The sequence below is a fragment of the Nicotiana tabacum genome, chromosome 13 (assembly GCF_000715075.1).
Source record: "Nicotiana tabacum cultivar K326 chromosome 13, ASM71507v2, whole genome shotgun sequence".
Classification (NCBI taxonomy): Eukaryota; Viridiplantae; Streptophyta; class Magnoliopsida; order Solanales; family Solanaceae; genus Nicotiana; species Nicotiana tabacum.
The window spans coordinates 20,231,831-20,244,051 of record NC_134092.1 but is presented as its reverse complement, the minus strand read 5'-3'; the positions used below and the strand labels follow the sequence as shown (position 1 = coordinate 20,244,051).

Here is a 12,221-nt window from a genome sequence, read left to right as displayed (position 1 = left end):
TCCAGGATTCAAACCTCATGGGTTCTTATATCTACTTCAAGTAAATTTATAATAATTACTAGATTCACGGTCAAATATTTATAGATATTTAGTGAATTTTTAATATATAAATAGAGTCTAAGCAAAAGCTACTGGGTTCATGTAAACTCGTACGTAGTCGAACTCTAGATCTGAACTTAATTTGATAGTGTAAATGCACAAAATTTAAGTTCGTACTCATTATATTCTTGCTCTACAGAAAAATATACGTGCAATTTTAATTCACACACACATTTGAGAGTGACTTTGTTTATGTAAAAAAATAATTAAGTTATATGTACCGTCGTTATAAAATTATAAAATTATCTTTAGGAGACAGGGCGGAAAGAAGAAAGATACTTGCGATGGTGACATCCCACCAGTCGCTTGCCTTTTCCTTTTTCAGATCAACGTTTATTTTCATAGAATATGAATGTACATAATATATTGGCCGAATTTAGGGTTTCTAGATTGAATATAAGCATTTTAGATATTCTTGATCTAATATGCATGTAGTGCTAATCGTCTCTCTTATATGATTTAAACAAGATACCGAAAAAGGGATGAAGCTTACAAAATAGAAAACACTATATATCCTTATTCAAAACCCTAATATTTATATACTAGCTAGGTAAAGCACAAAAGAACAGATTAATAAAGCCCCTTCCTTTATATTTCTTCTGATCTCCTATCTTTTGTTCTTTCTTCTTGCTTAGCTTTATTTCTTTTTCTGAAACACTCTTTGGGTATAGTGTGATATTCTCCACAATAAACCTCATCAACCTTTTACAAAAGAGAAGAAATATTGGAGCACTAACAAAATGGCTTTCTCATCTATTCCCATCTATCTAGATCCTCCCAATTGGCAACATGAGGTAATAAGAAATTTTTCATCTTTTTTCCTTAGCATAGCTTCTTCACTTAGAAAGCTAGTAATTGGGAAAAAAAGATAAATACTCCCACTTTCTTTTCCAATCTTTTACTATTTGAATATATACTATATACTCAACATAGTTGTATTTGATTTCTAGTTCTCTTGCAAAATTTTGCAGCAAGGAAATCACCAACAACAACTTGGAGTCGCAAATGAGAATCCCTCTCAGTTATCACCAGCTATGCTGCCACCTCCGGCAGCTGGAGGAGAAGGTGGCGGCGCAACTGACTCAATTAGGCCTGGCTCGATGACAGAACGAGCCAGGCTAGCAAAAGTAACACAGCCAGAGACGGTCCTAAAATGTCCACGTTGCGAGTCCACTAATACAAAATTTTGTTACTTCAATAATTACAGCCTTTCTCAGCCACGTCATTTCTGCAAGACTTGCCGGAGATATTGGACTAGAGGTGGCGCGCTGAGGAACGTCCCCGTCGGAGGGGGATGCCGGAGGAACAACAAGAGAGGAACTAAAAGAAGTAGATCAAAATCCCCAATTAGAAGCGAAAAAAGATATAGTCCAATTACAAATGCCACAACCTCTAATAATAGTATCCCCCATTTGCCTCACCCAACACATTTGTCATTCTTGAGTACCCCTAATTTGCATAATTTCAGTGGCTTCACATCTACTGAAAATGGCCTCAATTTTGGAGGATCTCAACCTCAAGGTGGTACAAGAGATCAAATGGAAGTCCAAGCCAGATTTATTGACCAATTTAGATTTCAACAAATGCAGCAATTTCCATTTTTCTCCACCTTTGAGCAACCTAGTAATAATTTATACCAATTTGAAGCAGCTACTGAATACGATGTGGGAGCTACACAAAATGTGAAGGTGGAAGAAAGTAAAGGTACTAATAGCCAAGGGCTAAATTTACCAAGAAACAATTTGGGGGTCACAAATAATCAGTTTTGGACAAATATCTCTGGTTATACTTCTACTTCCACTAGCCAGCTATTGTGATTTTCTTATGCCATCTTCAGAGAAAACCCCATCAAGATTGACCTATATTTTTTTCCGATAATGGTCGACTTGTGCGCACGACTATTTTGAGTATCGATTTGCTGTTTTCCACCAGCACAGTACTGAGCAAGCTTGAGCTTTTCGATCGTTTAACTACAACAGGTTCTACCCCTATTTAATTATAGTGAAGATATTGAATTATGAAGCAGCTTTCTTGAATTTCAATCTAGTAATATGGAGTTCGATCGTTTAAAGAGGATTCTCACCTGCTAGAAAACTTAGTAATATGGTAGGCTTTGATTTCATTATTTCTCATTTTTTTTGTTCTTTATGTACTGTGCGGATGTTTTTAGATCAAGTGTAAGTTTTTTTATTATCCATTCATGGGGTTTAAACATTATCTAACATGACGGGGCTGCTTGGTTATTATAAGAGATGAAATCTAATATGCACAGTACTTAGTGACTGGTTATATATTGAGTTTATTTTAATGGAATTACGTCGGGTCAATATTTTCTCTTCTTCTTCAATTTTTATTTTTTATTTTTGATTATGATAACTGGCAAAGTTACTGTCATATGACCAAGAAGTTACGAATTCGAGCAGTTAAAACAGCCTCTTGCTTAAATTAATTTTTTTTTGTGACAATGAGTCTTTCATCAAAGTTTCATGCTTTCTACTATGATTTACGGATTTGCATTCGAAGCTCATGTTCATGCATACCCCGTAACATGGAGTCACGAATTTTTGCAAGGGGATTTCGAAAAAATACTACTACACTAATATGTCACCTTGACATTTGGAGCAAAACTAATTTTTGAAACCCCTTTATTTGTCATTGCACAAGAATCTTCACTAACGTAAGGAGATTCAATCAATTTATATATAACTAAAAATAATAATTGTTGTCCTATTTACCTATATAATTTTAGGACGAAGGAGATTTAATTGAATCTCTTGACTCTACATAGCTCTGCCATGTCTGTAGGCAGAAGTAATATAGGAGCTAGATAGAGTTAAGTGAGTTTCAATGAGCTTTTATCTGTATATATATAAAATTCGAATCGAAAGTAAAAATGTCAATTGAACCAACAATACTCGCCCTAAGTTCAGTCTTTCTTGTAGCTCATTGCTATTCATGTGGAATTGTCAGTGGTGATGCTTAGCCAAGCAGAGCAACAGATACTGAACTAACCGTCCAAATTGAGTTCATTAAATGCTAGTAACTCTCCCCATACTTTGCAACTTTTTTTCTACCTTTGTTTTACAGAAGCCCTATTTTTCCTCATTTGCCTTTCTAAGGCCAACAGACCCCTTCATATTGTTCAGTGGTTAATCTCCCTTTTGTTTCTCATTCAATGTCTAATATTTGTATTGAGACTCAACTGAATCCGAATTTGCGTCGGGATCAGAAGTCTCGCATTGGAGGGGTGAGGTATAGCACTCCATAATAAAAGCGAGTTTATAATCATGGCTCGAACACAAAATTTCTGGTTAAGATAAAAGAGTATTTATCACTCCACCAAAATCCTTATTGGTTAGTGGTTAATTTTCACTTCGATCATAACAAGTCCGTCAGTAGGGGCGGATCTAGCTTAGTATATGTGAGTTCCCCGGAACCCAGTAGCTTTTGCACATACCCTGTATACGTATTAAAATTTTTATTAAATATCTAAAAATATTTGATTTTTTACTTTTTGTATATTTATTTAAAGTTATTATAGGAACTCATAAACTTCAAATCCTGGATCCTCTGTCGCGATAAATCCTCAATGCTTAGAATGGTTCAAAAATATTCCAATCCAGTCTCAAAACTTAATGCAACGAATCTGTAATGTATCATCACTTTATTACTGACAATTCAAGTACACAACTCTTGGGCTCCCACTATAGTCACTAATTTTGGAAGTTACACATTCCCATATGATCAAATGTCTCGTATTTTTGGGAGATTAATGTGAGGTTAGTTATTTTTTCACCCTTATTCCAAGAAAACTGTTTCTTGCTGGCCTTTAGACGTCAAGAAAGTGATTTGCCATTCTCCTATTATAACTATAGTTGTACTATTGTTTGTGATATTGTATAGAGAGGAGAGAGATGAACAAAAGGGAAAACAATAAACGCCAAATTCTCACTCAAAACAATGCCATGGAAAATGTTGTAGCCTCGTTATTGAATAGTCGTAGTAGCATTCTTGATTTCTATGCAGTACTACTAAGATACTCTATCATTTTAACTTATAGTATGACGTATATGAATTTAAGAAGGAAATAAAAGTTTTTGAAATTTGTTATTTTAAATATGCCTCACATTTGTTTGGTTAAAATTAAAATACTTCTCATTTGTTGTTTTTTGGTAAAATAGTGAAAGTACCGTTCCTTTATCTACTTAAGTCTCACATTAGTTGGAGTATTCTGTTGTTATTTGTTTTGAAACAATATTCACTTTATTGGACTCAATATTCATTCTTTACATGATATTAGAGCTACATGTACTCATCCGGTCTATTATTTATTTATCTAACGTTAGACCTCCATGTTATATTATTCATGCTTTAGATGTTCAACATCGAAGAGCGAGGGTCTCACACGTATAAGATGTTGTCTCTTTATATAATTTTAGACGATCCTTACGTCAATTAGTTTTTGGGATGAGTTAGTTCAAAGGTTAAAATATTTTCTTTATTTTATATGGTCCTTTCTCTAGATAAGAAGGTGAATATAATGTAGCAATGGAAAAGTGACTTGTAAATTATGGGGAACAAAAACTAAACAGTTTTTCGTCTATTCATAAAAAGGGTAATTTGGTGTATAAAGTATTCCGTGTTCGCACAAGATCGTGACTTTATATAAATACATAATGATGGCTTACATATAAGTTTTTTTTTTTGCAAAAAAGAATCTGAATGGAATTTGCCTTTTGCAATAACCAAGACTAAGTTTATACTAAGAATAAAGCTTCACAAAAACAGGATACCAACAGTCAAAAAGCATCTCCTCTCTGCATCATGTCACGTACTTTCCTCAGCCCCACTCCCCCACAAAGGCACAAAAGGATGAAAATATAAGAAGTAAAAATAAAAATACAAGAGTGAGTATGAAGGAGCCTTACAGTAACGATAAAATTATATTCGCGTGACTTATAGATCACTGATTTAAGCCCTAAAACCAGTCACTAATTAATATTTGAATTAAGTTAGATTGTCTATATCATACACTCCTTTGAGTGCGATCCTTCCCCAAATTTTATGAACGCGAGATGTCCGAACTGCCCTTATAAGAGTAATTATGATGGGTTTTGGTCGGTGGACTGATTGTACTAGTAAATATTCCGGAAAACGAAGACGAACTGGGGGTATCTGAGAAAGATTGAGTGGGAAAATAAGAGAAATGGCAAGGGACAAGGCCCTCACAGAGGCACAAAATTAAGTGCTCTGTCATTTGTGATTGTGAATATTATCACTACTCCTTCGAGTACACTTTAAATGATTTTTTGATCATTTTTTGTGGTTCACAATTAATTGATTTTTTCAAATATCAAGAATGAATTAAATTCTTCTTTTTAAAGTTGTCCTTGAATTAAAGAGCTTAGGAGTAGTTTGTTATATTTTCAATGAGCAAATTAAACTTAATATGGTCAATTTCATTGTTAACTAATACTAAAAGATGAATTTTTTAATATGCGTAAAAAAAGTCAAAAATATCACTTAAAATGGACCGGAGAGAGTACCTCTTATCTCACATAATAGTTCTATTCATAAATTTAAGGGGTATGATGAGATGGTTGGAGTTTCGAGTTCTAACTTTTTGAAAATGCAAATCTTTTTGATATGGACTAATTAAGGAGCACTTTTTGATATGAAAATTTATTAAATATATAAAAATATTTAATTGAGAACCCAATGGTTATGTGACAAATTTAAAATTTATAAATTTCAAATTGTGGCTCTGACTCTGTCTTCGGGTCTACCCATACTAGTCTAATCCGTGGTTGTATTTAAGTGAGGCGTTAAAGGAGAGTTAAATAAAATGTCTTAAGGAATATGCAAAAATCTTTAAAGAACAAATAATAAAGATTGGAGGTATATATGTAATAAGTTTCTTACTTGCTTCCTTCGGTCATTTTGACGTATCATTTAAGTTATTGTCAAACCTATTATGAACACACTTAATAGTCTTAATCGTAAGGTTTATTTGACCAAATTACCTTTATTTCCTTCTGGAATGAGTAATTTATGATTTTATGCCTTCTTGGAGTACTAGTAACTGTAAGGGGCAAATTATTTTTTTAAAAAAATACTTAATTAATGGTTTTCTTAACTTGCATATACACAAGCATAAATTAATAGCAGGAGAATGCATGTATATACGTTAGCATGTTGATGTGCCCACATGCATCAACGTGAACACGTTATCTGTTCCCATTGTTGCCTTCACTTTTTTATAGCTGACGCCTGACGTCCTTATTCCTTCTATCCAATCTCTTTCTGCTTTTTTCTGTCTTGTCTTCCAATACCAGCAGTACGTACTCTTATTCTATCTCTTCATTTCTCTATGAAGACCTCACATTCCACCACATGCTCATTACGAGCTGGATTGGAGACGAAATCAGAAACTTTTTTAAGAATGTTCAAATTTTAAAAAAATAAAATAAAAATTCTCCAACAAAGGGTATTCAATATATGTTATATACCTATAAAATCTAATATTTTATCTTTATACATAATATAATTTTCTGACAAATGGTGATCAATTGACCACCCTTACCAGGGTGTAGCTTCGCCCCTCGTTGGAGGCAAGATGTTCCACCAGATGTGCATTACAGGTAGGGTTGGGGGTCGGACGTTCCACCAAATGTGCATTACGAGTCGGGTTGGGGCCAGACGTATTGAAGAGAGGAGTAGCACGTGACTCGCACGTGAGTCAGTAGGATTAGTTAGGAAGTTAGTTATAACTAATTATGGGATTGAGTGTTAGAGAATTAACGGAAGCAGTAGAATTAGTTAGCTTAGCTGGTAGTTGTATTGTATATATATACTAGCCACATGTCAATGTATTCAATATGATTTGAGAAAATAATTTCAACTCAATTTGCTCTCCAATGGAGCCTATGTTCTAGAACCTTCTGGTTAATTTCTCTTCTCTCATTTCAATCGAGCTAATCTCATATCTTTATCATGGTATCAGAGCACGGGAGCTGGATGCATGCTCATTGTGATTGTTCTCCTCTGTTTTTCTGCAGAGCTATTTCGTTGCTGATTGTTCGAGCTTTTCTCGATCGATTAACCTAGGGTTTATTTTTCGATTTGCAATTAGCAAGTCTGTAATTCGTTGAAACGAAGACATAACTCAACTAAATATGTCAGCTATGGCAATTGGAGAAGAACCTTCAACTAGAACGAGCACAGGAACGACCATAGATCATCACCATCCCTTGTATCTACAGCCCTGTGACACTCCAGGTAGCTCCTTGATTTCTATTCAATTGACTGGGACTGAAAATTATGCATTGTGGAGTAGATCTATGAAAATAGGTCTGATTGGTAAGAGTAAGCTGGGTTTTGTTGATGGCCGATGTACCAAGGACAAATTTGATCGATTCTTGCATGAACTTCGAGAGAAATGTAATGCGATAGTTTTGTCATGGATTATGAATGCTGTGAGAAAAGAATTGCTCAGTGAAATTGTGTATAAGTCTAGTACTCATAAGGTCTGGATAGATTTGAAGGATAAGTATGATAAAGTCGATGGATCTCGCATCTTAGCTTCTTTTTGCACAAAGAAATAACTACTTTGTCGTAGGGGATTTCCTTAGTGTCTGCATATTTCTCTAATTTGACAAACCTTTGGGAGGAATGTAATGCCTTGATGCCCTGTCCTGGGTGTGATTGCTGATCGGGTCCAAGCCTGCACTACTATTAAGTAGCGAGGATGGTCAATGCAGTTTTACCCAACTAGGTCGGGATCGAATCTACATGGAGTTAATTGATTTAGAATTAGGTTTATATCTAAGTCTAGATGCGTGTTTTGTTCCTAATTACGCTTCCACATATTTTGATTTTGATTCTACTTCTAATTCTATTCTATTGTATGCAATGATTAAAGCTAAGTATAATATTTTTTTTTGATGTTAGTTTTCAAGTGTTTAAAAGGACTAGGGTAGTGACTTCCGCCTAGGTGGATATCTAACGGGTAGCAAGAATCTAGGGCAAGCTTGATTAATTTGGAGTCGTAATATAGCTATCACACCCAATTACTCACTCTATACCTCTCGATAGTTTGAGTGATTTTGCCCAATTTGGCTTTCTCAAGTCCAAATGGGTATTCATGCAAGTCACGTGATATTAGCTCAAGTCGGGTATTACTATCTCTAGGTTTAACTCTTTAATTGGGGCTATCAATTTTTTAAGTTCACCCCAATTCCTTGTTAACCTAGTTTTCCTAGACTTAGTCCCTCTTTCTCAAGAAGAGACTAAGTCATAAAGGCATGAATTAGTGTTTGCAACCACTAATTCTACAATTATAGCAAGAACTAGGCTAAATATCACTAACCCATAAACATTCAAGCCCTAAAATTCAGTACCCATTAAATGCCCACACTAGGGTTGGGTCACAACCCTAGCTATGGATCTAGCTACTCATAGAAATAGCAGAAATCAAAGATGAAAAGAAGATAAAATTAATAATACTAGATTAAAAGATGAAAATCTAATGTTATAAGGTGAATCTAATATAAAAATGCCCAAAAGGGAAGTTCCAGCCGTCTCACGTGCTCAGCAAATACACAACACCCTCTAAAAATGACAAAAAATTCTATTTATACTAAGCTGAAATTTTCGTACAAAAATACCCCTGCAGAGGTTACGCAGCCGCGTAATTCTGACTGCGACCGCATTCTTGCTTTAGCGGTCGCGTAATTCTGATCGCGGTCCGCGTTCTTCATTTCTGGATCTGGGTTGAGCATGGTTTTGCGGACCACGTAATTTCCATCGCGGTCGCGTAAGAGACTTCCACGGTCGCATAATCTTGACGCGGACCGCATTTTTGTTTTTGCTTAAAATGCAAGCTCTCTGAACCTCAGCAACCGCGGTCCGCGTAATTGTAATCACGGCCACGTAGGTACTTTCGTGGCCGCACCTTTTTGACGCGGGCCGCGTTCATGTTTTGGACCAAAAATCCATCTCTATGAATCTTCCTTTTGCGGACCTCGAAATAGTGCTCGCGACCGCGTTGTAGCTTTTGCAGCCGCACAATATTTGTGCGGTTTGCGTTTCACATCTTTTGGCCCAGTCTTGGTTTTTTGTTCAAGTTTTGACTCATTTATGAGTTGATTATGACTCATTTGGCTTATTTTGAACAATCCCTGCAAGCAAGCATATTACAATAGTTTTCGGGAATACCTTCACGTATTTTTGGCCCTAAACACAAGTAAAAGAGAGCAAATAATAGGTTAAAATCCCTACTTATCAACTCCCCCACACTTAAGCTTTTGCTTGTCCTCGAGCAAATAGGGTAATTCCCACCTCCACAAGAAAAAGAAAAGGATATTTCAGCTGGCCTAAGGTGACTCCATCAAGCATCAATTGGGACTAGCAATTACCCTCAACACAAATGAATTATCAACAACATCATGTTATGACCTTTTGAGTACTATAGTTCTAATGTGACACTAGAGCATCAAGAGTTGACTCAATTCATCAAGGAAGCTCGCTCTATCACGTAGGTCATTGTGGATCCCAAACTTCTCCTCCTTTACTCTCTATGAGCAAATCTCACTTTTTAGAATGTACCACTCAAAACAAGGATTGTGAAGAAGTGCGCTCATCACTCTCAAAAGAATGCCACAAGTCCGGCTCTAAGTACCATAAGCTTGCCCCTTATGTAAATCACTACTAATGTAAGCTCACTCAACTTGAAATCATATAGGGCTTTAATGGAATGTAATGAAGGCTTTTGGATCAAGGTAGGACTTATCGAACTATGATGGTTTCATCTTTCCTTAAGCACTCCATTTTCTCATTTCGACTCATACTTTCTTGACTCTTTGAGTCATTTTCTTCTTCCTTAGGGGAACTAGAGAGACACACCGTCACTCTTTCTTACTCATGAAAATTATTTTTCTCCTTTTCTCATCATTCCATGCCTTTCATCATGGCATTTTTTGAATCCCTTCAACCTTCACTTACTTTTTGACGTATTTCTTTTTGGCTTTTCTTCCTTTTCTTTGCCTTTCCTTTTCATCAATTCTTTTTCTTATTTGAACCTTTTATCACTTTCAAATTCCTCGTCTCTCCCCCAAACTTATGCTTTTGCCAATTGTTCATCATGAATGCTAAGGAAAGATTGGGTGCCAAGAGAGGGTCATTATAGAACGGATAAAGGCTTGTAATGTGGCTATTGAATGAAAAAGGCTTAGGCTCAAAGGGGCTGACTAGGGATATCATATTGGTAGGCTACAAAAGCTTTCAAAGTTCAAATTGGACCAAGGAGAGCCTACAATCATTTCTCAAATCTAGCTACACTTAGAATTTCGCCTAGACAAACATTCAGAGCAAGTTCTAGACTTATTGGCACGGGACTTGGACTTGCAATTCAATACCTCACCTCTCAAGCTGCTGGATTGTTAAAGAGAACAGAGTCGAGGGCCCACAACAACCCTCGCTAAGATTAAAAATCACAAATGGCTCAAGGAAACCACTCGATGATTGTTTTAGTCAACTCAATAATCTAAAGGTCACAACTAGAGATAATCTTTGCCAATCAACTTGTCTCTAACCATGAGGTCGAAGGTAAATGTGTTAGTACCAAGTGAAGCCTACTTGAGACACTTTTATTCATTACTACTACTATATACACCAAAATAAAAAGAAAATAGACTCGATCCCTTAAGAAGGTTCTCACGCCATCCATCGTTGGGAAGAGCCACCAGTTCACACAACATCGACCTTTGGAAAGAACCGTGGCATTAAGAAAACCAAAAGCTTATTTTTCACACAAAATGTAAAAAGAAGCTAAAAACTTAAAAATAAGCTACTAGAGGAAATAAGAAGCTAAGCTATTAAGGAAAAATAACGAAAAAAGTTATGAAGTAAACTACGGAAAGTAAACTGAATATGTACAAAATGGAGTAAATGAATATATATATATATATATATATATATATATATATATATATATATATATATATAAAGTAAACTGAATATATACAAAATGGAGTAAACGAATATATACATAATGGAAATAAATATATACATCGAATGGTAAAATTATATACATACCAAAAGTAAAAATAACGGTAAATAAAGATAAATAAAAATAGTATCATAGTTATTACATACCAAATGTCATCACAAATCAAATCAAAATGGACCACCCCCCAAATAAAAAATAGCATTGTCCTCAATGCTAATATCAAAATAAGATCAGAGAAAGGTTAGAGAGTAAAGAGAACTCCCTATGTGGTCTCTGTCTGCATCGGGTCAGGAACATGAGTGGGGTCCTCAGACTGCATAGGATCATCAGCTCCCTCTGTGTCCTCTAACTGGATCTCCACATCCTCTGACTAGGGGATGACAGGGTTGTTGAGCATCTGGATCATCTCCTCAGCAATATGTGTAGTAGCAGCCGGTTCCTCAGACTGGCCAGATGCTGCATATGATGCCTCATGCTCTGCTGCCTGTGCTGCTGGGGCTGTCTCCAGTAGGATATCTCCAGCAGAAGCAATCTTCTCTACCTCTTTTTCAGCATCTCCGCTGACTCCTTTGAGGCCTGAGTCTTCATCATATTCTTCATCTACTTGCCCAGATCCTTTATAACCTTACCATGTGAATCCAAAGTCTCTAGGATCTTCTTCTGGTTGTCTAGGAGCTTCTTCTGGTTGCCCAGAAGCTCCTTCAATGAATCCTCCACTGATGGAGGTACCTGAAATTGTGTTGGGGGTGACTGTGCTGCTACTGTACTGGATAGGACAGTCAGCTTTGTGGTAGCTGCCTGCATCCAGTTGTTGAGGTTGGATAGTGTCTATGAAATTCGCAGTGCAGTCTGAGGGTAGGTCGAAGATGAAGACACATATAATGGCACTGTGATGGATGGCCCGGAGGAAGGATGAGGCATGGCAGCTGAATAACCTTCTGCTGTGGAAGGCTCTGACCCGGTGACCACTACCCCTGGCTCTTCAGACTGACTAGTGGAGGTAGTGGCTTTACCCTTGGCTTTAGGGTTGTCCGCTCATTGGAGGCTATACCAGGAGAAAGGCTTTTTAAGCCTCATCTTCGTATCAAAATGCCTCTTTTTTACCCCTTGGTCT

The 12,221-nt window shown here is 36.3% G+C and overlaps 2 protein-coding genes across 2 annotated transcripts; both read left to right on the top strand.

Annotated features, from left to right (window-relative positions):
- Positions 1 to 470: 470 nt before the first annotated feature.
- On the top strand, positions 471 to 2,392 carry LOC107777236 (dof zinc finger protein DOF3.6-like). Its single transcript, XM_016597223.2, has 2 exons — positions 471 to 893; positions 1,071 to 2,392. The coding sequence occupies exons 1-2, from the start codon at positions 840 to 842 to the stop codon at positions 1,914 to 1,916; spliced, it is 900 nt and encodes a 299-aa protein (XP_016452709.1). The 5' UTR covers positions 471 to 839; the 3' UTR covers positions 1,917 to 2,392.
- A 4,882-nt stretch (positions 2,393 to 7,274) lies between these two features.
- LOC142168013 (uncharacterized) lies at positions 7,275 to 7,703 on the top strand. The gene has a single exon (XM_075228661.1). The coding sequence runs from the start codon at positions 7,275 to 7,277 to the stop codon at positions 7,701 to 7,703; it is 429 nt and encodes a 142-aa protein (XP_075084762.1).
- Positions 7,704 to 12,221: the final 4,518 nt, after the last annotated feature.

Bases quoted from the DNA above. Each gene is read 5' to 3' on its own strand.
- LOC107777236 (XM_016597223.2), top strand. From the start codon at position 840: ATGGCTTTCTCATCTATTCCCATCTATCTAGATCCTCCCAATTGGCAA. The intron at 894-1,070 runs GTAATAAGAAAT...AAAATTTTGCAG, and splicing joins CTCCCAATTGGCAACATGAG to CAAGGAAATCACCAACAACA.
- LOC142168013 (XM_075228661.1), top strand. From the start codon at position 7,275: ATGTCAGCTATGGCAATTGGAGAAGAACCTTCAACTAGAACGAGCACA.